Raw genomic sequence first — 27,703 nt, forward strand, 5'->3', positions numbered from 1 at the left:
AGTAGCTCACGCCACTTAACATGCAGAGTTGAACAGTGTATGCCCAGTTTTTATAATGTTTTTACTTTTACCATAACTCTATTTGAACACATTAATTTTTATTTGTTGTTTTCACTATTAGAGCTTGGAGATGTCATGGGAAATGGTTGTAGCAGCATCCTAATTGTAAAAAATGAACATATTGGAAGAGGCTGCCACACTGTATTCTACAACCTATAGATTTGCAGCATAAATAATCATGTCATCATGGAAAACTATATAACTATCACAAGTTATTAGACAAGCGTCATAGACAGTTAGCCAATGATCATACGTTAATAAGTTCAAAAGTTAAAGCTGATTAAACTGGCTCCGTTTGTCAAAACTCCCTCAGAGGTCCTGTATTATTAACTGCAAACATAATAAAGTTTGGCTTATAGGCCTTTTTGGTAATGGGGATCAAGGATCACACAAAGCAACCTGTGCACTGTATATGTCTGTGTTTGATGTGTACGTTTTGTGTGACTGTGTTCATCTGTGTGAATGTTTTGTGTCACCGCTCATGGTGTGAAAGTGAGACATGCTTGTCATAACCTGGATAAATGCTATTACGCTTTTTCCTTGTCTGTGAGACCATACATTTGTGTGTGTGTGTGTGCGTGTGTGTGTGCGTGTGTGTGTGCGTGTGTGTGTGCGTGTGTGTGTGCGTGTGTGTGCGTGTGTGTGTGTGTGTGTGTGTGTGTGTGTGTGTGTGTGTGTGTGTGTGTGTGTGTGTGTGTGTGTGTGTGTGTGTGTGTGTGTGTGTGTGTGTGTGTGTGTGTGTGTGTGTGTGTGGGTGTGTGTGTGGGTGTGTGTGTGGGTGTGTGTGTGGGTGGGTGTGTGTGTGTGTGTGGATATGTGTGTGTGTGTGCGTGTGTGCGTGTGTGTGTGTGTGTGTACGTAGATATGGGTGTGTTTGCCTGCATACGTGTGATAGCCACCCACCCAGAGCACATGCGTGGCAGAGGTGGAAACTTTGAGACCTAATAATAATCGGCCCAGGAAAGAGGAAGCGCTAGATTTGGAGTATTGTGCTTTTGAAGTTGTACAGATGACTTCCTTTAACCGTTTAACCCCCAAAAGTATAGGAAGGTATTTTTCCACAAAGGGAATCGGAAGTTCTGCTCTTGTTTTTATGGGATTAAATAGTTAGTTTTGCAGGTTCATTCAACAGGTTTTACTGCCAGGACTCTCAAAGTATTTATTTAACGTTAAACATTGAGAACCGAAGTGATGTAATGGTTTTTCTTTCCTGTTTGCGATAACTGTTAATCCACAAGTTAGTAGAAGCAGCTTTACATTTGCCAGATATTCATCACTAAAGCAACCATAAAATACTTGTCTGTAGACTTTTAGCCTTCATTTATTTTGTGATGATAACAAAACACCTGTGCCTAAGTATATTATTTGAGATTATAGTTATCTGATAACATCCCAGTTTGGTTTTGGGAACTTGATTTTCTATAAACTTTGGCTTTTCTCTGGGATTTGTTTGGGGCGGTGGGATGGTTGCTGCCTTTCCTGACACGCTTATCCTGTCCTCTCTTCTCTGTGCTCTCGCACCACAATCTCGGTCTCGGCTTTCCACCTCTGCGTGCATCTGCCACTGGTCTGGGTGGCCTGGCTGGGGGAATAAAGCCCTGCTGCAGCTCAGTGGCACCCAACAGTGTTGCGTCAAAAGCCTAGTGGAGGTGCCTCCGCCCTGGGCAGCTTCTAAATCCAGCCCCCTGCTTTGAATGAGGCCCCCCTGATTTTTTGGTTGTGGTTGCCACTGAGCATGTTCCTTCCATTCAGTGTGTGTGTGTGTGTGTGTGTGTGTGTGTGTGTGTGTGTTTCTGGGAGCGTACGCTCACTTTTTGTTCCATTTTCCCTCACAGTCATCTTTGTTTTGCTTCATTTTGTGTGGTGTGTGTGTGTCCATTTGTCCAGGTGTCCATGTACATGTTTGTGTGTGTGTGAGTGAGTGAGTAATGTGTCTGTGTGTGAATGTGCAGGTTTTTATTTTTTTGGCCTCACTAATCCGCATGCTTCTCGCTGGTTCCTATCCTAACAGGGGGTGTCATTTGATCAAGTCAATAATCTGCTGATTGAGCCTGCTCGAATTGAGGAGGAAGAGGTCTGTACCTACTCTCTTTCCCATCCAACTATGCTACATCTCGCTCAACCCCTCTCTGTGTACCACTACCTCCCATCCAGTTACTCAACATCTCTTTCAACCCGTCTATGTGTACCTCTTTCGCTCTCTCTCTTGCTCTCTCTCATTCCCCCTCCTTGTGTACCACTAATTCTCTCTCTCTCTATCTATCTATCTATCTATCTATCTATCTATCTATCTATCTATCTCTCTCTCTCTCTCTCTCTCTGTCTCTCTCTCTCTGTCTCTCTCTCTCTCTCTCTCTCTCTCTGTCTCTCTGTCTCTGTCTCTCTCTCTCTCTCTCTCTCTCTCTCTCTCTCTCTCTCTCTCTCTCTCTCTCTCTCATCTTTTTCTGTGTCTCTCTCAAATCCCCCTCTCACTCTCTATCACTCTTTCCCTAACCCCTGCCTCAAACTTAGCACAACAACTCAAACTAAACCAGGAAAGGATTCAATGATTAATCCAACCCAATATCAGGCTGAAGGATAAGTCCCCAGACCCCATAACTCTCCACAGCGTCACCACAGTCTCCTAAACCCCTTCTGGTCAGGAGAGATGATAGAAAACCTCAAAATCCAAGCAAGTAATGGAGGCTGTTTAGTTGGTGAACAGAGTTGGTTTTCTTCTTGTCCAATTTTAAGATGTTGGAAACGAAGGATGGGTCGGCTGGTTGGTCTTATTTAGATGCTTTTCTGCAATTAATGACATCTTTTCCACATCTCTCCCAAACCTGAAGGATTGTGCTGAGAATGCCGGGTCATCTCTCCTTTTCTATCCTCCCTTCTCTTTTCTTCTCTTCTCCAGTCCTCTCATCTTATCCTCATGCACCAAACCTTCCCTCTCTATCTCCTGATAGGACTTTCAGGCCGACCAGAACAGAGCCGGTGCCGGGGCCCGCACCAGTTACGTTCGGCACTAAAGTGCTTATCTGTGAACCGCCCGTGTTCATATCGGGCTCTGAACTTTTTCCGCACGTGACCGTGTTATTCGGATGAACCTGCTGACGGCCACGCTGTCCTCACAGTTCGCGGAGAAAAACCTAGTATTTTGCGGTTCGCGTTGTGAACCAACTTTCCGGTTCGCGAACGCTAAAATCCGTGCTGTGAACACGACGGACGGTTCGCGATTAGATGCGGGAACGGGCACCGGCACGGTTCTCTGTCGACCTGAGTCCATCTGTGAAGCTCCAGATACAGCCAGGGCAGTTCTACTGAGTCCCAGTAGCAAGATTGCTCCCGATCAGCTATACAGCCAGGTTTCAGTGCTTAACGCTGAACAGCTTTGATAACAAAGAGGAGGTGCCTTCAACAATGGACCAAACGGTGGTGGCCGTTTGTAATCCTGTGGTGAAAATCACCTTGCACTGGATGGTCACATTGGATGCATTGATCCCATTACAGTTTTATTTATTTCTTTTTTAAAACAGTTAAGCCTTTATTTAGATAGGACAGTCAAAGATGGAGATAGGAAATGAGTGGGAGAGAGAGATGGGGTGGTATTGGAATACTTATGATACAGGCCGGACTCGAACCTGTGTCCCCGTGGGCATGCAGTGTGCCATTGGCCACCGCACCTCCAGATCTCATTGTAGTTTTGACCAGTCTCTCTTAATCTTTAAGCAGGTGTGGTCCAGCCAAACATTTAGACAACAAGATGAATCATAGACTGATGATTGCACACAATGAACTTTGAAGGATACATGAAGGGAAGGTTTGAAGATGCTTGGGAAACCTCAACATTTTTTACCTTCCTAAAATCACATCACCAAGAGGAATGCCTGAACATTTTTTTTTAAAATTATTATTAAATAGCTGCACTCACACATCTCCATAGTAGGTGTAAGCATATTTTGTGACCAACTCATCACACAGCACTTGAAATGTTTGGTGAATGTTTGTTATACATCCATCCATGGATGATTAAATGATCAATGTTAGTGATTCAGGTTTGCAAAGAGCGATGAGTCGTCGTTGCATGGTCATGTGGGAGGATGTTGTGTTCAGCTGCAGTTCATGGATGAATGGGCACAAGTGAATGTGCACCACACACAAAGAGAGAGAGAGAGAGAGAGAGAGCGAGTCCTTGCCGAGTGTGTTGTTTTTGCTCCAGTGGGTTTGCTGAGTGCACACTTGCATGGACGCACACACTGCACATGAGGCTACCGTGCCGTTTTGAAGAACAATTGTGGACCGTCTGATGACCGAATTCCCAGGGATCAACATCTGCCCCCTCCTTCCCCTTTTCTCCTCTCTCCTCAAACTACTATTTGCCTTTTCTCCTCCCCCCAAATTGTCCCCTCTTTTCATTCCTACCCACTTTTTCCTCTTGTCTATATACCCCTTCTCTCTCTCCTCCTCCCTCCTTCCCTAGCTCCCTCTCTCACTCTCAATCTCTCTCTCTCTCTCTCTCTCTCTCACTCTCTCACTCACTCACACTCTGCATGGCTTGCCAGGAATGGGTCTATCCTCATGTCTTGCCACACAGCCAGTGGTCACCCGTCTCTCCCCTCTTGTCCTCCTCCTGCCCCCTTGTCCTCCCCTCATCCCTTTGTCCCTCTTCTCCTACTGGTCGCGGAGGACCTTCTTTGTCTGTTTGTGTATTGTGGCATCATGAGTCATGTCCTGTCCCAACCCCAACGCCCCCCCCTCCTCCCCCCTGCCCCCTGCCTGACAAATAAGTGTGTGCCTGTGAGTGCCAGAAAACACCAGGCTACTGTACGTTTGTTTGTGTACGTGTACGTACATAGGTACTACTTCTGCATTGCTCTTAGATTACTACACGTCTGTGTCTGGGGTGAATGTTAATCAAAAGCGTCTGGATTGTCATTTAGTCATTTTGCTAGTATATGTTGGGTGTTTTTTTTCCCCTCCTACTTTCTGTAATGAACTCCAACCAAATCCAGATTTGCTTTTTTCGGTGTTTAACCAGGAAGCTTTTTCTTTCCGCAATCCCTTTTGCTTAGATTCACATACCCCCACTTGACTTGTTTAGTTTGTTTGTTTGTTTGTTTGTGTCTCGTCACCTTGTCTAAGGCATGTAAGCTATTACTCTGATTCTGTTATTATGAGTCCTCAAGCCTTCAGCCTGTTGCAAACCAGAACAAATACCAAAACGGCACTGCCCATATGTCTCGGCAAACATTTTCAAGACTTTCAGGCCAAGAGTCTCCCTTACATGTAGCCTTGCTTGACCCGCTCATAATACTTCTCTTCATTCATATACATGGTCTGGAGGTTCTTGGACCTGGCGCAATTAGTAGGGCGGGAGGATTGCACTCAGTTCTGGTTTGAAACGATTTAGCAACTCTCACCCAATTGTTTGCTTATTGGCCAGCCGCCTGGTGGACGCCTAAACCTTCCCCAGAAAAGAACCACCTTACTTGTGGATTATTCAAGGATGGAGTGTTGTATACAGATCCTCCTTCATTACTCCAGAGTTTTAGCAGAGACGATCTAAATGCAGAATAGAAAATCTTTGGTCTTAGCTCCTTCTCATCCCCAACATTTGACCAAACTGAGGCTTTAGGAACTGAGGCTTTTTATATGCAAGGCAAAACGTTTTCAAGCTCCAAAAAAAACCCTCATCACAACTGAACTCCATTCACTGATATAACTAGGATGAATCAGACCAACATTTCTGTCAGCGCTTGAAGCATTCGGTTTGCAGTTGGCTGAAGGGCACATGAAGGTCACTCTGGAAGGTGTGTGTCATGGGAGAGAGAAGGGGGCGGGGGCGTCACTGACCTTTTGAACTTTTTACCTTTTTGTTGCAGCTGAGTCTGATCATCCACAGACAAACAGGAGGTCTGGGCATCAGCATTGCTGGTGGGAAGGGCTCCACACCCTATAAGGGGGACGATGAGGTATAGTATGCCTACAGTAAAGTAGCCATTAGTGTGCTAATTTCACTAGCGGACGTACCAAAGGTGAAGGCTAATCGACTCCTGAAGGGGGAATGGCATGTTAATCTTTTACGGGGCCAGCCTTACCGAATTTTTACTTGACAAAGAAACGTTTGAATTGTACCACTAGTCCTGACTGAAAAAAATACCTAGAGGTAGGTTAACTACTGTAGAAGTTGGTGTACACATTGGTGATTTTTACTCTCCTTGAGTGTGCAGATGAGTGTTTTTTTGTTTGTTTTTTTTAGGCTCTGCAGTTACTTACCATGTATGTTGGGCTGAGTATAGTGAATAGGATATTGAAGAGTGCAGTGTCAGGCTGTCTAGTTACCAGCTGACATGTTTTGCTCTGTTGGTGAGTCTAGTCAGTGTGAATATTCATGTTTTGTTGTCTTGGTGCGTCTGGTGTGGTTTGCAGGGAATCTTCATCTCCAGAGTATCAGAGGATGGACCAGCGGCGAGAGCCGGAGTCAAAGTGGGAGACAAGCTGCTTGAGGTAAAAAAAACACCAGCGTGGAAATGTTTATCACATCTAATGCTAATAATGAAATGTGTTTGGCATAAACCATGATTTATCTCTAGAATTTCAATATATAGAATCATCATAGAATGCGATTTTTAAAACGAATTATCTGTCCCAATATCCAAAGAGTTTGGTTTCCAAACAGATGACTCTTTGTTCATCTAGGTCATGATATCCAAAGAGCTTGGGAAAAATTGTATGTATCACATTCCTGTCCTATCTTACCTATCACAGACCTGAAAGATCAGAAATTCATGCCTGGAACAGTAGGCTTTGTTTATGCTTTGAGTTTATACTATTAATTTGCTAGTAGACAGTCATAGTAACTTGGAAACACTTGTTTATTCCAGGCATATAATTATTTCTCAGTTTCTGCTCTGTAATCCTGTAATTATGGTAAATTGTTGACATGTTGAAATCCATCCCTCGCTCGGTCTTGCCCTTTTCAAGTTTCCAACTGCACAGTGTTTCACCATCAATTTGTATTGAAAAATGTTTTTACATCACATACCTGCCCTGTTGAATCATAGTCATAGTCTTATTGTTCTGATGATTATACTCTTAAGACAAGACCCCAGTTATTAATTTGCTGTTACCAGAATAGCAATGACTATGTATGTTGTAATATATTGCTAAAGACTCTGTCTAAGTTTGTAAGACTCTGTGATATTGAAACTTCAACCTTATTGTCACCTTCATTCCCCTCTACCCCCTTCTTCCTCAGGTGAAAGCGCATCATTCTTTTATATCTCTGTACACGGCCCTAAAGTAACTTTTTTCACCACCAGCCAAAATGGCTTGTAGATGTTAATCTTACTCGCCAGGCAAACACACACTCACTGATGGGTAAGAGAGGTGGGGTTAGGGTTGGGAAGTGGCCCTGGCTGGATTCAAACCTGGGTCACCGTGGGCAATGTATGTAGCCTGCATGTGGTCAGATGTGATGACAAGCTGCGCCACCGCACCTGTCCTGTATTGTCTTCTCCTCTCCTCTCCACAGGTGAATGATGCATGTCTGGATTGGAAGTCTATGATTCCCATGTTTTAACCTGTTCCTGTGTTGCCTTCTCCTGTCCCCAGGTGAATGACGTGAATCTTCAGGGGGCCGAGCACCACACGGCAGTGGAGGCCCTGCGCAGCTCGGGCTCCGCCGTCACCATGACGGTTCTACGCGAGCGCATGGTGGAGCCGGAGAACGCCATCACCACCACGCCGCTGCGGCCCGAGGACGACTACTTCCCCCGGGAGCGGCGCTGCAGCGGGGTGCCCTTCTCCATGGAGCCCGGATCCCCGGCCTCCGGGGGCGCCACGCCAAACCCCAACACCTACCGCCTCACCACCTGCCTGCTGCGCAACGACAAGGGCCTGGGCTTCAGCATCGCCGGGGGCAAGGGCTCCACGCCTTACCGCACGGGAGACACGGTGAGACAACTGGCAGTATTTGGCAGGGGTTTCAAGTAGCTCAGTCCAAATTTTGCATACATCCAAATTTAAAACTGCCCACTGCAGTTATTTTTACCAATCTGGCTGTTGTAGCTGCCTGCATTTCAGTGTTACTTATCTTTCAGTCATACACCAAATCAGGTTTGTATTAATACATTGTAACTGCTATACGAGTGACATGGGGAGAAATAGTCACATGTGGTGGCTGAAACCAGGAGTTGTACTAAGCTGCATCAAATATTTGTCATAAAATTGCCATAACTTTGACAAAGTGCAGAATTATTTCCTGCTTTCTTCCTGCTCATATGTTAGCAGCAGTAGAAACCCAGTACACTGGCACACACTGATGTCTGGTTTGTTGTTACCCACTTCCTTAATCGCTGTTTTGTTGTCACTGCATCTCACTCTGATCGTGTTCAGAGGAAGTGTCGCTGTGCGCAAGCCTGTCTGGGCCAGCCTACTAATGAATTCTTTAGTAGTGTAAGACGAGTTGGACTTTCCTTCCTTTGAGGACTGTGCAGTAGAGTGGTTGACTTTTTTATTCATCTAGTGAATAGTTCACCATAGGACACTTAATCTGTACACCTTAATTTGAGCAGATGTGTTGGATGCGGTGCACCTGAGGATGGTCAGAACAACCGAAACGTTATAAGCAATAAAAATGCAGGTGCATGTGAGATATGTGTCTACTATTCAACTACATAAAGTCCTGAAGACAAGCGTAGACTCCTTGCTCTGCCCCAGTTGATCTGCACTTGTTCCAGCAGTGCAGTGTTACCCAGCTTTCTTTGTCTCGGGTACACCCTAAGCCGTTTTAGAGTAGAGTACAGTAACTTTATTGATCCGGGAGGGGGTTGGGGGGTAATTCATTTTTAACATACCATGAGTACCCTCTCACTCATGCCTTGCATCTCTTCCCCTATCCCCTGCTCTATACAGTACATTTGTAACTGTTTCCACGTACTCCCTGTAGAGCGTGCAGGTACTGTACCCCTAGTGGTATGCCTACCCCTGGTTTGGAAGCACTGCAGTAGTGCACCAGCTCCCAGGTTGCTCCAGGTGAGCTCCCTAGCCACCTCCTCTTTGTAAGGTTACCGGTACATCCCAAGGGATTATCACAGCATGAATAACCCCAAGAGTTAACTAGTTTTCCATGTGGTCCCAGATCTTAAGCATATGCTCCTTTTGGAAGGTGTGTGGAACTTGCTGAGGTCACAGTACGCTGGAAATCAGTAGGTGGACTCTTCACAGTGGTGGACAAAGTATAACTAAAAGTAAAAAAAAGAAACGCAGTTTCTTTCCAACACAGGTAACTTATCTGAGTAAAAAGTAGACCAATGTACTTGTCTTACGATGAGCTGATTCTGCACAGGTTGGGTTGAATTTGTGGTGGGTCCTTGTTAGGTTTTTATTGTTTTTCAGTAATAACAAAGTCTATATCAATAGGTAGGTGAAATGGAGTAAATCGTGTAACAGCTATGTAATATCATGTGCTACTGTTGTAATTACACCACGAAAGTACTTTTACTTTGTCCACCACTGACTCTTCAGGGCATGATTGCTGACTCATGGAACAAGCTTGAAGTTCCGTTACGTTCTAGAACACCAACACAGTCCCACATCACTTTGTGTATTACCATCACTGTGACCCGTTCACTCTGAACCCTTACAGAGTACGTTGTGGTTACCGGTATGTGAGGTCAGTGTGTCTCTGTGGAAACCTTCCCGTCACTTCCATCACTGTGTCAGGTGTGCTCAGACGAGCATTTAGCGTGGTCGCCAGGGAGACGGCGATATGAATAGCAGTCGGAGACATCTGATAGGGCTGCTGGATTGAAGGGGAAGAGGAAGGGGAGGGAGAGGGGGAGTGTATTTTTGGTATCATCGACATTGGCCACATGTTGTACGTAACACCACTTTCCAGTGCACATACAAACACACACACAGACGCAAGCAGATATACACGCGTACACACATACACACACACACACACACACACACACACACACACACACGCGTGCACGTACATGTTCACGTTTCACATTGCTGGAGGGGCGTTGGAGGTGCATGAGGGCCATGTCTGATTTCTGCTGAGTAACGGGACGTGGTCTTTCGTAGAGGTTCCTGTAAGTCTCTGCTAATGCAGTACTTTTGTCACCAAATAGGCAACATGTTGGTTTACAGGTCTAATGAAGTTTAGAATGATGTTTAGTTTGAGGTGTGTGGAGTTGCAGTAAACTGTGCCACTAACTCTTCATCAAAGGTGTTTATGTGACAGAATGTCTTTCTCCTTAAATGGGTCAATGATGTGCATACAGTTAAGGTCTTGCTCATGTAAACAGGCGCCCTGCTGTCTGTGATCTGCAGAGACGGTAGGCATTAATATAGTCTATCTGCTCTAATTTCCTGAAGCCAAAGGAATGTATGGGGTGAGTATAGATACACGGGTTTGTCAGTTGAGGAATAGTCTTTCATTGGAAACTTAATTGGCTTAAATAATTGTCAGAGACATCTGCAGTGGCTGAATTATTTGATCTGGTCATAATCAAATAGTCTATATGACTTGTGATACACCCCTTGACGATTTCTGCACGTTATGGTCTGTCATTGTTATCTGTTGTCTGAATCTGTTTACATTTTGTGTCTTGCTGCACAATCAGTTGCCCACTTGGGATGATGATGAAGTTGAAAGTTGACCTTGAAGTTGAAGTTCAGTTCTATCTGAGTTACAAGTTACTGTAACTACTATCCATATGACTTGTGACTGTAATAGATGGACTTATTTTGTCAGTTTTGGAAGCAGTAGTGTTGCAGTAGCTTGAGCAGCTGATCTGCACATAGTTTTTTTTTTATATAGATATGACCAAGCTGAGGGGACGAATATAGAGCAGTGTCCCCAGACAGGAAGCCTCATTTGACCTCCCACCCACAGGGATGGCTGGCTTGTGTTTGAACATCTAGATCTTGATGTCAAAGTGTCTGCACAGCCACATGTCAAAGAGTACTGTAGGATTAGTATGTGTATGCTTGGCTGAAAGTAGTGGTGTGCGTGCGTGCATGCGTGCGTGCATGCGATTGCAGTGTGTTGCGCCATTATTCCACCACTATCCTCCCTGGTGTGGCCATCTGCTTTGGCACAGGGCCAGATGTGCCAGGCTGCCACCATGCCAAACTCTCCCCTCCCCTCCCCCCTCACTCCTGGGACTACCCTGCATACAGAGAGAGAGAGTGAGTGAAAGAGGGAGAGAGATAAAAGGTCATGGAGAGATAGAGAGAGATAGTGATGTAGACAGCTGTGCCAACAATCCTCAGCCTCCTACACTACCCCACCGCACCCCACAAATCCTCTGGGTACCTCTGGGTCATCTTGGCATTAGCCACCAACTGCTCTTGATAGTGATATCCAAACCAATCTGTGTTTTTGGCTGAGGCTGTGTTCTACTCGTTTGGTTTCATTCCGTTGCGCTGCTGCTGTTCCAGCCCTCAGCTGCAGTTTGTTGCCTAACGTCTGTTTACGGTAGCCAGCCTCCTGTTGTTTAATGACCAGAACATGTTACAGAGTTCATGTGCTGAGGCCAGAGGGGTCATGAACAGGAGTTGAGGAGAGATGGGCACGTTGACCAGGATGCCCCTACGTGTCCTGAAGTGTCTCAACCTTCAGATTTAGTTTTTGTCTAGCACTACATTGGTAGACTTGACAAAATAGGTGGATTATGTTTTGCGTGAGTCGAGGTTCAAGAGCTTGGTCCTTGACTTTCAAATCAACATTCAAACTTCTGCTACATTGAATATCTTCCCATTGTGGAGAAGAATATCTGTGCTCATCGAGTACATTGTCACAGTATTGTTTCTACTGTGTAAGTGATATGTCTCTGCCTGCTCTTGTTGTTTCTCTTTCAGGGTATTTACGTCTCGCGCATCGCTGACGGGGGATCAGCACACAGAGACAACGTCCTAAAAGTGGGAGACAGGGTCATCTCTGTGAGTACCTCTCCTCTTTATTGCCCACTCTGCTCTCTCTCACTCTTTCTCTCTCTCTCTCTCTCTCTATCTCTATCTCTATATCTATCTCTATCTCTCTCTCTCTCTCTCTCTCTCTCTCTCTCTCTATCTCTATCTCTATCTCTCTCTCTCTCTCTCTCTCTCTATCTCTCTCTCTCTCTCTCTCTGTGTCTCTCTCTCTGTGTCTGTCTCTCTCTCTCTCTCTCTCTCTCTCTCTCTCTCTCTCTCTCTCTCTCTCTCTCTCTCTCTCTCTCTCTCTCTCTCTCTCTCTCCTTCTCTCCCTGTTCATGACCTGAAGCAGTGGTTGAGTTTGCAGAGCTTGATATTGCATCCTCTGTCAGATCTTGTGTAATATTTTAAATTTGAACGTCCTTTGAATGCATAATACCCTTACCCAAGGCCTTGTTTTGCTGAACTTTAAGTCTAAAGCGCTTTATTTCCTGCTCTGTGCTTCCTGAGGCAAGGGTTATGCTTGCTGCCTGAGTTGTAGATTAATCTCCAGAAAGTATGTGCACAGTACACAGCCTGCAGCAATACTGCATGTGTGTGTGTAGTGTACAGACTGTGCAAGACAATTATGAAATTCCTGCAGCATTTTTGCGCAGCTGATCAGCCTACCTGCCACGAAATGCATGTTGAATATTGTATGCATGTTGAATATTGTATGCATGTGGAAGTGTCCACCGTTAGCAGGAAGCATAACCCTTTGCCTTAGCGTCTCTAACCCTACTGTATCTTACGCTAACATACGCCCTATCGTCTATGTCTGTAATTCATGACAAAAAAAGAAAAAATGGCTGCGTCCACTCCCATGTAGACAGTGGCTCTCTGCTGAATACTACATGTAGACTCCCTTCAGATAATGTAGTTGCCACTCCGCTGAATACCCAAAGGCTATGGGCACGTATTTCCATTGTACACAGTATGCTCTGTTTGGGTTAATGTGGCAGGCTCATCATTGTAGGCGATAAGTTATACATACAGTAGATGCATGCAGCCCTGACTGGGTCTCTCCCACCTTATCCTCGCCAGTCAAGCCAGAGTTTCCCAGGAATTTCCCAACCCACTTTGCTAACTTAAGCCTGGCTAACTAAAATCTGCTGTCTCTGCTAATTTCTTTTCTGCATGCTTGCCTTACTTACACGGCTTGAAACAATGTCAACAGTTGAGTTCTCTGCTGCTGTGTATAACTTTCTCCCTCTCTCTTTTCCTGAATCCACCACCTGTGGTTCTGTGCCAAAGCAAGATTGAGCTGTTGGATAAACATGGCTGCCCCCTCCCTCTTCTGAGTTTCCTTTCTTTCTTTCTTTCTTTCTGTCTTTTGGGAAATCTTTGCATCCCTCCTTTGTGCGTCCTTTCTCAGTTTTTCTCTGCTCTTTTTCTCTTGCGTTCTCTCTGTCTCTCTCTCTCTCCCTCTCTCTCTCTCCCTCGCGTTCTTTCAGTCTCTCTCTCTCTCTCCCTCTCCCTCGCGATCTTTCAGTCTCTCTCTCTCTCTCTCTCTCTCTCTCTCTCTCTCTCTCTCTCTCTCGCTCTCGCTCTCGCTCCCTCTCTCTCTCCGCTCTTTATCCCTTGTCTCTGCATGAGCACTAGTGTGTTCTGGTCCTGGCCGGTGGTGGTGGTGGTTGTTGGGGTGGTGTGTGGGCAGTACGCAGCTCCTGCTGCCATGGTAACCGCATGTCTTACCATAGCAGCAGCTGCCGTGCCAATCAATCGTCCAATGGTAAGCGCTGATACTGAATGGTCAGTGCTGGCTTCTGGTCGCAGTCTACCCCTGATCCCTGCTCCCTTGGAAAGCAATAGGAGAGCACAGTTTCCACCCAACTGCATAGCATTACATTTATAAACGTTTTGTACTGCAGATAGGGCAAAGCAGAATCCACGTTTATATTGTAGGTCAAAGTAGTCAGCCGAAGTATAAGCAACGCTTCACGAAAATGTATCTCAGCTTTGCTTATTGAAGACGGAGCCTTTGAAAGCACTGCTGTCTGTTTTACATAAGTAAAGCTGACCTTGCTTAGTTACTCCTGCTCAGAAAGACAACACAAATTGACAGTAAGTGAACAGTTAGCACAACACCTCCTCTCCAGTGAAGACCTTAGTGGGCAGCAATCTGTGCTTGAAATGTCTGTCAAAGCACAAGCCTATAGGAAGTGGTCAGTCACAGACAGGAAGTGGTCAGTCACACACAGGAAGTCATCGGTCCCATCTGTCTTTTCCTGGATGCTCCCCCCTGGCTTGCTCATGCGCTCCTCTACCTGTACCCTCTGCTTCCTGATTGACACATGCTGCAACTCGGCTCTCCTCTCTTTAGCTCCTTAATTTTCCCTCTTCTCTTTTTCTTCTCGTTTGCCCTCTTCAACTACTTCAGTCAGGGCACTCTCACACTACTCTCCTCTGTACCATGCTAATGCTAAGGCACTGGACGTGGCACTGACTGCATGAAGGCTAGTAATCCTGGCACACGGCAGCCATTTACAAGTTGTCAAGCCGTGGAATGTGTGCCTGTTTTGAGTGTAGTCGTGGATTTTATACAAATTTAAATGTAATATTTGCCCCGAGGAAGATTAACTTTATTGACACGACGTTTGGCCCACTAACCCCTGGTGGAGCAACACTGCTAACTCTTCATTTTAACCCAGCCACCTGTCTACCCTCTGGCCTGCCACGTCACTAACAAAACCAGTTACGCCTTTTTTGACTAGGCTGCTAATATGTGCACTTGAGATGAATTTGTTATGAAGGAGGGCTGTAACGTACGGAATGTTTGAAAAAGATCTACGGTATGTTGCATTGCAAAGTATGTGCTTTTCTCCTCAGTCACTATTGATCTATCACTCTGACAAAGAACTTTGTTTTAGACTTATTAGAAGTCGTAGTGTAACTTATGGTTACCTAGCCCCGCTAGACCCACATGGAATCCAGTTCAGGAAAGAAGTTCGTTTTCTGACGACGACGACAATGGGGTTCTAGCGTGGCTAGGCTAACACTATGGCTATATATATACTATATCATCGCTGCTGCAGATCAATGGTGTAGACATGACAGAGGCCAGGCATGACCAGGCAGTAGCGCTGCTTACCGGCACCTCCCCCAGCATCGCCCTGCTGGTGGAGCGCGAGCAGAGTCCCACCGCCGGCCGAGGCCGAGCCCACTCACCCCCACCCCCCGAGCCCTCAGACTCCCCCGAGCAAGAGGAGCCCGGAGACGAGCACGCGGGAGCCAACCACCTGGGAGCACGCACCATGGAGGACGAGTACCCCATAGAGGTGAGTTAGGGGAGGCATGAGGAGTGGAGGGGGTAACTGTTTCAAGAGAGGGCAAAGAAGTGGAGCGAGAAAGAGTATGGATGGTTTTAGGAGAATAGAGGACGCTTTCCCCATTGATGTGAGTAGGGGAAGGATGATTTAGAGGGAGAGGAAATGGGTACTTGTAAAGGACAAAAAGAGAGGGCAAGGATGTGGAGAGGAAGAGAGTATGGATGGAGGACAAGTACCCCATCGAGGTGAGCAGGAGAAGGGGGAGAAAAGGAAAGAGAGGGGACAGGTACTTGTAAAGGACAAATAGAGGGCAAGGAGGTGGAGCAAGGAAGAGTATGGATGGTTTTAGGAGAATAGATTCTCATGGCAATTGAGTACCCCATCAAGATGAGTTGAAGAGGTTACAGGGAGTGTGTTGGGGAGGGAGGGGAGAACTATTCAGAACAAGTTCCTCTATTAAGCACTTTGTTTAAGCTAGTGTACTGTAGCTTGCTTGGAGGATGGAGAGAGATGAGAGGTCGCAAATGCTTTTCACAGGTACTTTAACCAGACCGGGACCATGAGATGTTTCATATCAAATGGGGGTTGTTTGGAGTCATTTAAGATTACGTTCATCTGTACTTCTCTCTTTTTTTGTCTCTCTCCTGCCACTTTTCTCAAAATGCTTCTTGAATGCCCTGCACAAAAGTTTTTCACGGTATGGGCAACCTGTAGTTCTGCTGTAGGTCTGATGGGGAATAAATACCCCATAATATCCCTCCCCTCCACTCACCTAGTTCCCAACCTCTGCATCTGCCATTGACCAATCACCCCCCAATGCCCTGACCTGATGTTGCTGCTCAGAGGACTAGGACTACAGAGGACTAGGACTAGTAGGTCACTGTATACTCTGTATACAGTACACTGTGTTGTACCTATCGGACAGCGCTTTCTCCCATGTTCATTGGTCCCCTGTAGGAAAGTTGGAGGGATGCTTTCACCCTGCATGCCTTAACTTAGCACAAGTTTAGCTAGCGAAGCCATGTATGGCAAAGCAAATTACCAAATAATTAAAAGCAAAAAAACATACCAAACACTCACTTTCTACTTCCTGTCCACACAGGAAGTGACGTTGGTGAAGGCGGGTGGGCCGCTGGGGCTGAGCATCGTGGGTGGGAGCGACCATGCCAGCCACCCGTTTGGCGTCAACGAGCCTGGAGTCTTCATCTCGAAGGTAAACACTGGCATGAATCACCAATATGACACGCACCATCAAGTACCCCATCAAGATGAGTTGAAGAGGTTACAGGGAGTGTGTTGTGGAGGGAGGGGAGAACTATTCAGAACAAGTTCATCCATTAAGCACTTTGTTTAAGCCAGTGTACTGTAACTTACAGACAAACAGACGGAAGAGTTTCATATATGTGCAAACAACTTCCAGGCCTGAAGTTTAGCTTGCATTGCAAAAGTTATTCTCTCTGATCCACTGTGACGGGGGAAAAGTAATTAAAATCTTTTTATTTTGAAATAAACCAATTGAAAATGGCAAAAAATAACTTTTTCAGAAAGGTTGGAGCAGGCTTCACCCAGATTTATCTTCTTTTAGGGTGCTGACCAAAATAATAACCAAAAGTAAGAAAAGGTCGCACCACATGCATCAGCTTTTTTTATTGCTATGTTTTATTATTATACAATAGTTTAAAAAGTTGATGCATGGTGCAACCTTTTCTTGCTTTCCAACTCAAACCCATGACCCTGTGGGAATTTAAAACTTCACAGCATGGCACCACTTTTCCGTTTAATCACTCTGTGTGTGGGGTTCTCCGTAGTACCTCCGTGTTATATGCTTTTATTTTTTTCATTGAGCTGCGCTGTACAAATGAACTTGCCTTGCCTTGCCAGGTGATCACCCACGGGTTGGCGTGTAAGAGCGGGCTGCGAGTGGGCGATCGCATCCTGGAGGTGAATACCATCGACCTGCGGCACGCCACCCACCAGGAGGCTGTCAGAGCACTGCTCTCCAACAAGCACGAGATACGCATGCTGGTGCGGAGAGATCCCTCGCCACCCGGCATGCAGGTACGAACACGCTGGCCGCACGCCCACACCCCGAAGGAGTGGAAATACAGTAGAAAGTTAGGATTTGGAAATAGTGAAATAGGCCGTAGGGTGACAGCCCTTTTCGTTCAGCCTCGCTCCACAGCTTCCGAACAGCAGGTCCCTTAGATGATGAAACGACCAAAGCTATGTTCAACTTACCGTGAAATGTCCGCTTCATGTAATCGTGCACGTAATTAAAACGGTGACATTTTAGTAAGAAATCTTACCCTCTGTAGGGAATGACGATTTTTACGTCACTGGACACCATGTGACCGTTTTAAACCAATCACGTAGCCGATTTACGGGGAAAAAGTGGCAAGCCGTCTGAAAAACTGAAAATAATGACAAGCCGTCTGTCTGACCTACCTATAAGAATCTCCCAAAATACCCTTTTGAAGAGGGTATATAATAACAATTATCAAAAATAATACTCGTGCCTACATATCTGGATTGGGACAAATTCTAAATAAATAATAAATAGTGCTTTATTTACTGAACAAAGCATAATTATGCTATTGACATTTCATACTGTGGATTTGAGCAATTAATGGAAACAATTGCAATAAGTAGGCTATAGATAACCCAGGCTATTGATAACCCTCTAAGTGATTGTAACACCAAACAGTGCTTTGTTTATAGCACCAACAACTATTGTGCAAGTGGATGATAAGGTTACCTTTTCATGTTCACATATAATAACAATTATCAAAAATAATACTCATGCATATATCTCTGGATTGGGATAAGTTCTAAATAAATCATAAACAGTGCTTCATTTACAGCACAAGGCACAATTTTGCAATTGACATTTCATACTGTGGTTTTGAGCAATTAATGGAAACAATTACAATAAGTAGGCTATAGATAACCCAGGCTATTGATAACCCTCTAAGTGATTGTAACAGTGCTTTGTTTATAGCACCAACAACTATTATGCAAGTGGATGATAAGGTTACCTTTTCATATTCACATTAATAAATGGAAATAATCTAATGATCAATGATAAGGACCATTCAGGTATTCATGTATTCATTTATTCACTAATAACTATACAAATAAAAAAATCAAAACAAGTGGCATACACATGAACCGGCATTTTCATGAACTGTGTGAAAGCATCCAGGTACACATCTTTTGCGCATGCCACAGCAAATGACTTCAGTGAGATTGAAGTTTACTGCAGTTGGGGGCCATGGGCATGACATGCCAGGACTGTGACTAAGCAGCCTCTTCAAAGCCTCTCCTCTGCTGTGGTTGGTTGCTTTGACTTCCTCCTTTCCGTGTCGCTGTCTGTCTGGCTCATTTCGCTGGACTGAGTCGTCTCCGCACCTGATGGTAACAAGTCCAAGACTGCATTCGTCGACAAGTTCTCAGCAAAAACCAGTTCAGATGTGTTGCGTTTGGCGGGGGTGTGGAACACTAGCTGAGGAAAATCACGACTGAGCCTCTTCTTCAATATATCCTGTCTGTAAACACAAATCAACAAAAAAAGAGGCATATCAGTACAAGCATAGTGGGGCTTCATGTTGTCGCTGATATGCAATAGCCACCCTCACACATTAACTCGGAGTGAATAAATAATATTGGTGGAGTTTACTTGCTATGCAACAGATATAAAACCAAGTATAACAAAGGGAAGCACATACTGTAACGAACATCACACTATCAAGAATACTGCCATCCTCCTTATTTCAAAATATTACAAGTACAGTATGTGCAGATGACAAGCAGAGTGTTAGAGAATAATTTCAGTCAATTTCAACATGCAGTTGTAATGCTCACACTACCCTGGACGTGTCAGTACTAGAGATTTTTTTTTCTTCTTCTTCAGCCTTTTCCGAGATTCTGGTCATTGTAATGAGGGCAGCGCTTTGTTTACATTTCAAAAAACATTTTTATTTATTCCCAAAAACATCCAAAAGGTTATACAACATCAGCCGACAACTAGCAAACAGCGACACCCTTTAAATATTTGGAGTAGGCCTATGTTGTAAACAATGTAAACAAACGCTGCCCCCATTAGAATAGCTCATATCTCGGAAAGGGCTGAGCTGAAAAATGTGCCATCACCGGGTACTGACAAGTCAAGGGTATGAGCAACAATACAACAGCATATTGAAATTGACTGAAGTGGTCCTTTAAGTCACATGCGTGAACTTTCCCTTGGATTTGACAAATTTGTAATACACTGACTTGCAATTACCTGTAGGTTGAAGCATCAACACCTTCACTTGACTGCACAAGGGCAATAAAGGCCTTCCTCAGTTGGCTCATCCTCAGCACCTCTTGGTTGATCAGTAGCCTTTAGCGGATTACCCTCTCGCAGAATAACTTGTAGCTCAGATCAAATGTTGGCCCAATCCTTACAAAAATATAGAAGAAGATGTGTGTTGTGAGAGCTTTCTTTGTGAGATCCATGTTGTGAGAACAAACTGTCTCAATCATAGGACACACATTGTACTGTGTTTCTATATAAAATTAAGATTGACTTACTGTTCTTTCTCTGCTCTGACAGGCTCACTCAAAAACCTTGTGTACTCTCTGTAGCAACTTCTGTGGTACTGCACCTCCAGAGCCACACAGTCTCTGTCCTTGATGTGAATGAGGATGCTCTTGGCTTCCTTTACTTCAGCTGCTTCCTGCAACTTGCCTTGTACAAAAGAAAAGAAAAAAGAATGAATAAATAGACAGGCAAACAATTAGACATTTTTCCTGGTGGAGTGGTATTGTAAAAAAAAAATGGCGATGGGTGTTGCACCCCCCAAAAAAGCATTCCGTAGCCTCTTACTGCAGTGCAGATGGGGTTGCCAGCGGGCCTATTCACTATTTGCTGAAAACTACATCATAACAACATTGCTATGACAGTGCAGAGTAACAGATTAAGACATACATATTAAAATTTTGGTGACAGTAAGGTTATAACATAGGTGCTGCGCTAAGGGGTTAAGCACACAGATGTACAGCACAGCCAGGACACACCTCTTGAGCCTGGTCACTGAGGCTGCCCAGGGACAGAAGCTGAAAAATCCCAAGTGTACAAGTGAGAGAGGGGGGCAGTGGGGGGGGGTGGGGTCAAATGGCACGGGGGATGGGATGGCAGAAGCAGTGTCTTAACCAGACAGGCCATCAGGCTGAGGAGCCACATTTCTGAACAGATATTCAGTGTCATATCAACATCAGGCATGCTTTGACATCCATATAAACATACACCCTATCCTATTTAAGACAAAGTGTGATTCATTTAAACATCTAAAACCTAAAACACTGGGGGTACTATAGGCATGGGGATGTTTTGCAGGCTATTGAAATGTAATTTCACACCCACACACATAACACATTATGCCAATTCACACGTGCATTCATATTAGAATTAGACAAAAAAAAAACAATGATTGTGCAGCAGTGTGGGCTAGATAGTCAGTCAACTTCTACTAACATCTGTGTGTGTGTGTGTGTGTGTGTGTGTGTGTGTGTGTGTGTGTGTGTGTGTGTGTGTGTGTGTGTGTGTGTGTGTGTGTGTGTGTGTGTGTGTGCGTGTGTGTGTGTGTGTGTGTGTGTGATTTGGGGGATGGGATGCATTCGCATAGACTGTGTGGTGGGGGTGAGAGTAGTCTTACCTGCGGTTAAAGTCTGTGTTTTCGTTCTTTTTGACGTCTGCACCTCGCGACGATAAATTTGCTGTCTTTCTTGCAAATCGTGCAGACAGCAGGAAGAACGGGGCCAGAGCTCGTGATGGCCAAGCTTGATCTGGATCGCAGTTTCCTGGTCGGAGTGGTGGTCACAGCCGATAAAGCGGAGGTAGCCTGGCTAGTTCGGGGGTCTTGTTGGCCATCTCCCCTCTCTGCCTCTCGCAAGACACGCCGTGTGACTCGTTCAATTTCCCGCTTGTCAATAAACCTCCGGTAGCATGTGGGATGGAAAGCCGCATCCTCGGGAATTTCGTCAAACTCCAACTCAATACATTGCTTAAAATGTTCTGCTACGTCTCTGCACTCACCCTTCAATTCTAGCCGCTGCCGAAAATTTCGATATGTATTCCACCGTATGTTGGTGAAATTCTGTGTTTCTTCATGCTTGACCGAAGATATATGCATGTAACACAACTTGCGTTTCGAAGATGTCTTTTTTTGTACATTTTCGGTCGAGATTTCGTCTTCCTCGGTACTACTAGATGATCGACCAGCTCCTTCGGTAGCCACGCTACTTCCGTTTACTCCTCATCTCAGCTGACATAGCAGTTAGCTGATTCGTTCCTTCTGATGACGCTTCAACCGTGGCACCTCTCGAGGCGAAAAGTATTATTACGCCGGCCGAATATCTACATACGCCTCGGAGACAGTAGTTCGTCATTACACGTTGCGAATTTGAACAGCCTTGCAGTGCGGACTATTCCGAAAAGAGGTTTTAAATCCTCTATATAAGTCTTTCTTTTTTATGAACTGAATGTCTGTTTGTTCGGAGGCTGTGGAGCGAAGTTAGGTTTCTGAAGCACTTTTCGAGGGTCACCTTCCGGCCTACAAGTGGGCATTTCTAGGTCGATTTCATGTTTTACTGCTATTTGGTTGGTAACAGGTGTAACTTTCCATCCTTGAAACACACAAACAAACAACTGTTATACATATACTTTGTTTTAATCAGTATTGGACGAAATGCCTTGATGTGACGATCCTCCTTTGTTGTGTGAGCAGGAGATCGTGATCCTGAAGCAGCCAGGTGAGAAGCTGGGTATCAGCATCCGAGGAGGAGCCAGAGGCCATGCTGGAAACCCCCTAGACCCCACGGACGAGGGCATCTTCATCTCCAAGGTAACCCTCACCTGGATACACAACCCCAACTGTTTTGCATCTGACATCTATTTGTAATGGAAGCTGTACACAACAGAATAATCTGTTGTAACCATTTCTTTTTTATTTTTTTTTAATTTCCTTCTCTCATTCCCTTTTCTTTCTATGTATTGCTTTCCTGTTCTGTTTTTTCTTATTCTCCTGTCCTCCTCTTCTGCCCCTCTCCCTCTTCCTTCACCTCTTCTCTCTCCTCACCTAAACCGATCTTTTTGTGCTTCCTCCTTCTCCCCTCCTCCTCCTTCTGCCTCCTTCTCCTCCTGCCTCCTCTTCCTCATCCTCTTCTCTTCCTGTCCTCGACCTGTCTTCTTGTGCCAACTTCTCCTCCTCTCTCCTCTTTCTCTTCCTCCTCCTCCTCAGGTGAGCTCCACGGGTGCCGCGGCACGTGACGGCCGTCTGCTGGTGGGCATGCGTATCCTGGAGGTGGGCAACCAGAGCCTGCTGGGCATGACCCACACGGAGGCCGTCAGGGTGCTGCGCTCCACAGGGGACACGCTTGTGCTGCTGATCTGCGACGGCTTCGACCCGCGCAACATTTCGGGCGTCGAGGTACAGCTACAGACACCTTTTTAAACTCAGAGTTTTTAAATAGTAGTGGCTTGGGGGACTTGGATAACTCTGTCAAATTAACTTTTGAACTTTTGTTTGTTGTGATACATGAGATTTTTTTTGTCAATGCTTTTCACTGACAAAAATTGAATTCCATTTGTAGGTCTAGTTTTTTTTTTTACTTTTCTTATGGGTGAATGGTTTTTCCAATAGGCTTACCTTTTGGTGTTTTCGAACTTTTCCTAAACCTGAGACAACATGACGAATGACAACTTTATTTGCAAACAGCTGTTGTGAGTTGACCGTTTCCTTTTCTTACCGGTAGGCGTCACCTGGGGTCATCGCCAACCCGTTTGCGTCGGGGATCGTACGGAAGAACAGCATGGAGAGCATCTCATCTATAGACCGTGACCTGAGCCCAGAGGAGATGGACATCCTCCAGAAGGTGCCTTTTATTAGTAGTATTTATTGAGTTATTTTTATGTGTGTGTATATATGTTTGGGGTGCATTTTATTAGCCTGGTCCTGACCATCTCATAATACTACAATTTCATTTCGTATTCATGATCTGGAGGTTGTTTGATCTGATACGATTGCAAGAAGCGGGAAGGAAATTTTCTGAAAAATCAGGATAAGTTGTTTAACAAACATGTCTGACGTCTATCTTTGGCCATGTAGGACCGTTTAACAGACATGTCTGACAGAAAATCCTACCGTATGATAAAATTATAATGTAGGACCGTTTGTCAGAACACCGGCCAAATCCTACCGCCAATATCGCTCCACAGAAAACAAGTACCAGACGTAGTGTGGAGCAAAGTCTCTTGGCGAAAGTACGTAGGATGGTGCGCGAGGGTTTGTATATACAGTCTCAGGAAAAAGTTTGTACACCCTTTGAAATTTCTTACCTTTCTGTCAAAATTGGTCATAAAACAGGGTCTGATCTTCCCGGAAATCACAAGAAGGAACAGCCAGAGTCTGCTTTAACTAATTCAACCCAAACATTTACAAGTTTTCATATTTTCATTGGCCATAAGATGTAAATATTCACAGGACAGCAAGGCATAAGTAAGTACACCCTTGCATTCAATAGGTTTTAACCCTAAGTTAGTCGCAATAACCTCAACCAGATGTTTCCTGTAGTTGCAGATGAGATTAACAAAACAATCTGGATGTATCTGGTCTCCCTCTTCTTTAGAAAACTGCCTCTCGTCAGCAAGGTTTGTGGGAGGTCTGGAGTGCATAGCTTTCTTGACTTCATGCCATATAATCTCAATTGTTTTTTGTCAGGGCTTTGACTGGGCTATTCCAGAATGTGTATTTCATTATTATGAAGCCATTCTAAAGTCGATTTGCTTCTAAAGTATGGGTTGTTGTCACATTTCAGGACCCATACTCTTGTGTTCTTCAACTGTGTGACAGACTTCCTCACGTTTTTTCTGTAAAATATCACAATAAACTTCTGAGTTCATTGTTCCACTGATAATAGCAAACTGAAAAGGGCCTGAGGCAGCAAGGTAGGCGCATATAATGATGCTCCCGCCACCATACTCAAAGGTGGAGATGATGTTTTGATGAAGGTGTGGTTCTCCAGTTCTCCTCCAAACATGACATTGTGTGTTCCCCTGAACAATTCAACTTTGGTTTCAACGTTGGTCTACAGAATATTTGACAGTAATTCTATGAAGCATTTAAATGCTTTTTCGCAAACCTCAAAGGTGCAGCAATATTTTTTTGGACAGAAACCCCATTAATTTTAGATTGGCAGAATGAATCCCATTTTTAGCAATTCTTGGTTACATCTCCTCTTCTGAGTATGGTGGCGGGAGCATCATTATATGCGGCTACCTTGCTGCCTCAGGCCCTTGATAGTTTGCTATTATCAGTGGAACAATGAACTCAAGTTTATTGTAATATTTTACAGAAAAAACGTGAGGAAGTCTGTCACACAGTTGAAACACACAAGAGTATGGGTCCTGAAATGTGACAACAACCCATACTTTAGAAGCAAATCGACTTTAGAATGGCTTCATAATAATGAAATACACATTCTGAAATAGCCCAGTCAAAGCCCTGACAAAAAACAATTGAGATCATATGGCATGAAGTCAAGAAAGCTATGCACTCCAGACATCCCACAAACCTTGCTGACGAGAGGCAGTTCTCTAAAGAAGAGGGAGACAAGATACAAACAGATTGTTTTGTTAATCTGATCTGCAACTACAGGACAAGTCTGGTTGATGATATTGCAACTAACTGAGGCTTAAAACCTACTTAATGCAAGGGTGTACTTACTTATGCCCTGCTCTCCTGTGAATGTTATGGCCTTATGACCAATACAAATATGATAACATGTAAATGTTTGGGTGGAATTAATTAAAGCAGACCCTGATTGTTCCTTCTTAAGATTTCCGGGAAGATCAGACCATGTTTTATGATCAATTTTGACTGAAATGTAAGAAATTTCAAAGGGTGTACAAACTTTTTCCTGGGACTGTATATGTTTGGGGTGCATTTTATGCCTTTATTTGATAGGACAGTGAAGAATGAAAGGAAATGAGTAGGAGAAGAGAGATGCGGTAGGGCTGGGGTATGACACAGGCTGGATTCAAACCTGGGTCCCCATGGGCACGTAAGCCCAAATGTGGAGGACTGAAGTCTTAAGTAACTGTAAGTAACTAACTTGCGTGTCTTCCCGTGGCACTGTGTGCGTGTGTGCAGGAGGTGGAGATGGCGAGAGAGACGTCACAATGGGAGAGAGAGGAGATGGAGAAAGTGGTAAGCAAACAGTATTTCTATGATTCTGTAAACACCATGGATGTTTTTTTTTCCATTTCACATACTTCCATTTCATTGTGATTGACTTTAAGTCCTTGTACTGGTTACGTACAGTTACCCAGGGTTACTTATGCTTTTCTCATGCAAATCAAGCCAATCGTTCCAAAATGGTCTGCTTTGCTTTCTGCTCTCTGGTCTGCTTCTCATGTGAACCAGTCGGCTAATGTGTGTGGCTTTTGTTTTTCTCTCTCTCTCTCTCTTCTGTTTTTGTTTTCTTTTCCTCTTTTGCCCCTCCCATCACATACACCCTGGGATGTTTGCGTTTCGCTCATGTTGCACTCCTCCATCACATTCCACCCCATCACTCCATCATCCTCCCTCATTCCTTTCCTGTTGTGTGCTCGTTGGCTTCTCTCTCTCCATTCCTCCATCGTTTTTCTGTTTCATTTGCCTCTTATATGTGCCCTCACCACCTTGTTCCATATCCTGCCCTTCCATCTCATCTCATCTCATCACGTACCCCAATCATCACATGTGTGTGAATGTGTGCGAACAAATTACGCATGGTTTGTGGACACGTCTGACGTTGATTGTATTGGAATGAATGTGGCCCAAAATTCCACTACCACTCCTTCCATCCCTCCCTCCCTCCATTTTCCCTCCCTCCCTCCCTCCATCCAACCATCCATCCCTCCCTCCATCCATCCCCACTGACTCCTCTCTCTGGTGAAGGAGCGCATGCGTTTGGAGCGCGAGGAGGCCACTCGGCAGCTAGAGGAGGAGGCAGAGGTGAGCTGCTCTCTCCCTCCACCAGGGGGCGACAGCAGGAGTATAACGCCACCCGGACCCCCCACAGCCTCAAACATACACACCATACATACTATACATGTCCTTGTCTCATTTACACATGCAGGGGACAGGAGAGATGGGATCGAAATCATCTGGGTCGAGATCAGATGATTCAAAATGATGGCCTTGTCTATCTTGTCTATCCTCTTACATGTCCTCCTACACATGTTTATAATTTGCTTTCACACATTGCTTTCTCTTTTGTGTTGCTTTCAGGCTTTTTGTTGCCTTCATAAAAGCTGTCATTATCACTAGTCAGAGTTTTACATCCAAAGTGCCAGTCAATCAAGAATCAAGAGCTTTTATTTGTCATTGACAAACGAATTTGACATACTGTAAGGTTCTAAGAACAGATCTGAGAACGCATCTAGTAGATACTTAGTATCTAGGGGTTGAGTGTTATTCCTTCCCACCATGTCTGACAGACCCGTCTGACCCTCCTGTCCTCCCCTCCTTCTCCAGAACCTGAGCCACGGCCCTCTGAAACTGGACTACAAAACACTGGCAGCACTGCCCACCACCAGCCTGCAGAGAGTCAACCGGGTAAGTCCATTGGTGCACAGCTGCAAAGGAGTGACTGCTTTTTCTGTACTTTCTGTCTTTGTTTTGTTGCCTAAATCTTAGATGTATTCAACCGGATCACACCACACTCTCGGTTGAAAGATGCCAAACAAACAAAAACTGTGTAAAAGAGAACGAAAAATGTCTGCACACTTAAATCCTCTTTGTGTTCTTTTTTTAATACATAACACAGAGGATTTAAGTGTGCAGACATTTTTCTTTCTATGTTGCCTAAATGTTAGAAAAGCATTTAGTATCCCAGGTGGAGCGCCACTCTTTTTTTTAGGTCATCTCATCCAGTCACATGGAATGACCAACATGACAATAGAACAAAGCCGTTAATTTTTTTGTACCAGCAAGGTGCCTGAAGAGGTTTGGATTAGGTTGGAATTTTAAGCTCCACTTTAAAATGGTATATTTGTTTGTTTTGCAAAAAAAAAAAAAGAAACACACAAACACACACACACACCTCAAAACTTCTCCCAACCCTTTGACCCTTCCTCTAAATACCAAACAGAATGTCCTGTATTGTAATGGCCTATTTGTTTTACCTTGGGGATCCAGGGAATTTCACCACTAAGAGGAGAGGTGTAAAGGAGGTGGTTGTTGAGTTCCAGCCTTCAGACTTGCATTCTCGCCTTCTGTGGCAGGTGTCTAGTATACATACCGTCTCTGTGCCTTTAACAAGTTAAAGAATGGAGGAAGTGGGCCGTGAATTCACTGTCAACTGCCAAACACTGTCAACTGTCAACAAAAAGAATTGCTTGA

General features: G+C 44.7%; 1 protein-coding gene and 1 long non-coding RNA gene across 18 annotated transcripts in view; one reads left to right on the forward strand and one right to left on the reverse strand.

Annotated features, from left to right (window-relative positions):
• Window positions 1-27,703, forward strand: part of scrib (scribble planar cell polarity protein) — a 135,837-nt gene that overhangs the window by 76,838 nt on the left and 31,296 nt on the right. For 14 of the 17 annotated variants that reach the window (XM_063207010.1, XM_063207015.1, XM_063207021.1 and 11 more), the window contains exons 16-29: window positions 2,072-2,134; window positions 5,925-6,014; window positions 6,472-6,549; window positions 7,657-7,998; window positions 11,920-12,000; window positions 15,045-15,287; window positions 16,381-16,491; window positions 17,160-17,336; window positions 22,046-22,162; window positions 22,559-22,747; window positions 23,073-23,192; window positions 25,469-25,525; window positions 26,258-26,314; window positions 26,837-26,917. In XM_063207010.1, coding sequence (XP_063063080.1) covers window positions 2,072-2,134; window positions 5,925-6,014; window positions 6,472-6,549; window positions 7,657-7,998; window positions 11,920-12,000; window positions 15,045-15,287; window positions 16,381-16,491; window positions 17,160-17,336; window positions 22,046-22,162; window positions 22,559-22,747; window positions 23,073-23,192; window positions 25,469-25,525; window positions 26,258-26,314; window positions 26,837-26,917 — 1,806 coding nt within the window. The remainder of the gene's footprint in view (window positions 1-2,071; window positions 2,135-5,924; window positions 6,015-6,471; window positions 6,550-7,656; window positions 7,999-11,919; window positions 12,001-15,044; window positions 15,288-16,380; window positions 16,492-17,159; window positions 17,337-22,045; window positions 22,163-22,558; window positions 22,748-23,072; window positions 23,193-25,468; window positions 25,526-26,257; window positions 26,315-26,836; window positions 26,918-27,703) is intronic. The other 3 variants (XM_063207012.1, XM_063207014.1, XM_063207019.1) reach the window with 3 other exon arrangements.
• On the reverse strand, window positions 17,425-20,371 carry LOC134455132 (uncharacterized). Its single transcript, XR_010036029.1, has 3 exons — window positions 19,851-20,371; window positions 19,561-19,719; window positions 17,425-18,823 (listed from the first exon to the last, which is right to left on the reverse strand). It is a non-coding gene; the product is annotated as an uncharacterized LOC134455132 (long non-coding RNA).

The sequence above is a fragment of the Engraulis encrasicolus genome, chromosome 9 (genome assembly GCF_034702125.1).
Source record: "Engraulis encrasicolus isolate BLACKSEA-1 chromosome 9, IST_EnEncr_1.0, whole genome shotgun sequence".
NCBI classification, from domain to species: domain Eukaryota; kingdom Metazoa; phylum Chordata; class Actinopteri; order Clupeiformes; family Engraulidae; genus Engraulis; species Engraulis encrasicolus.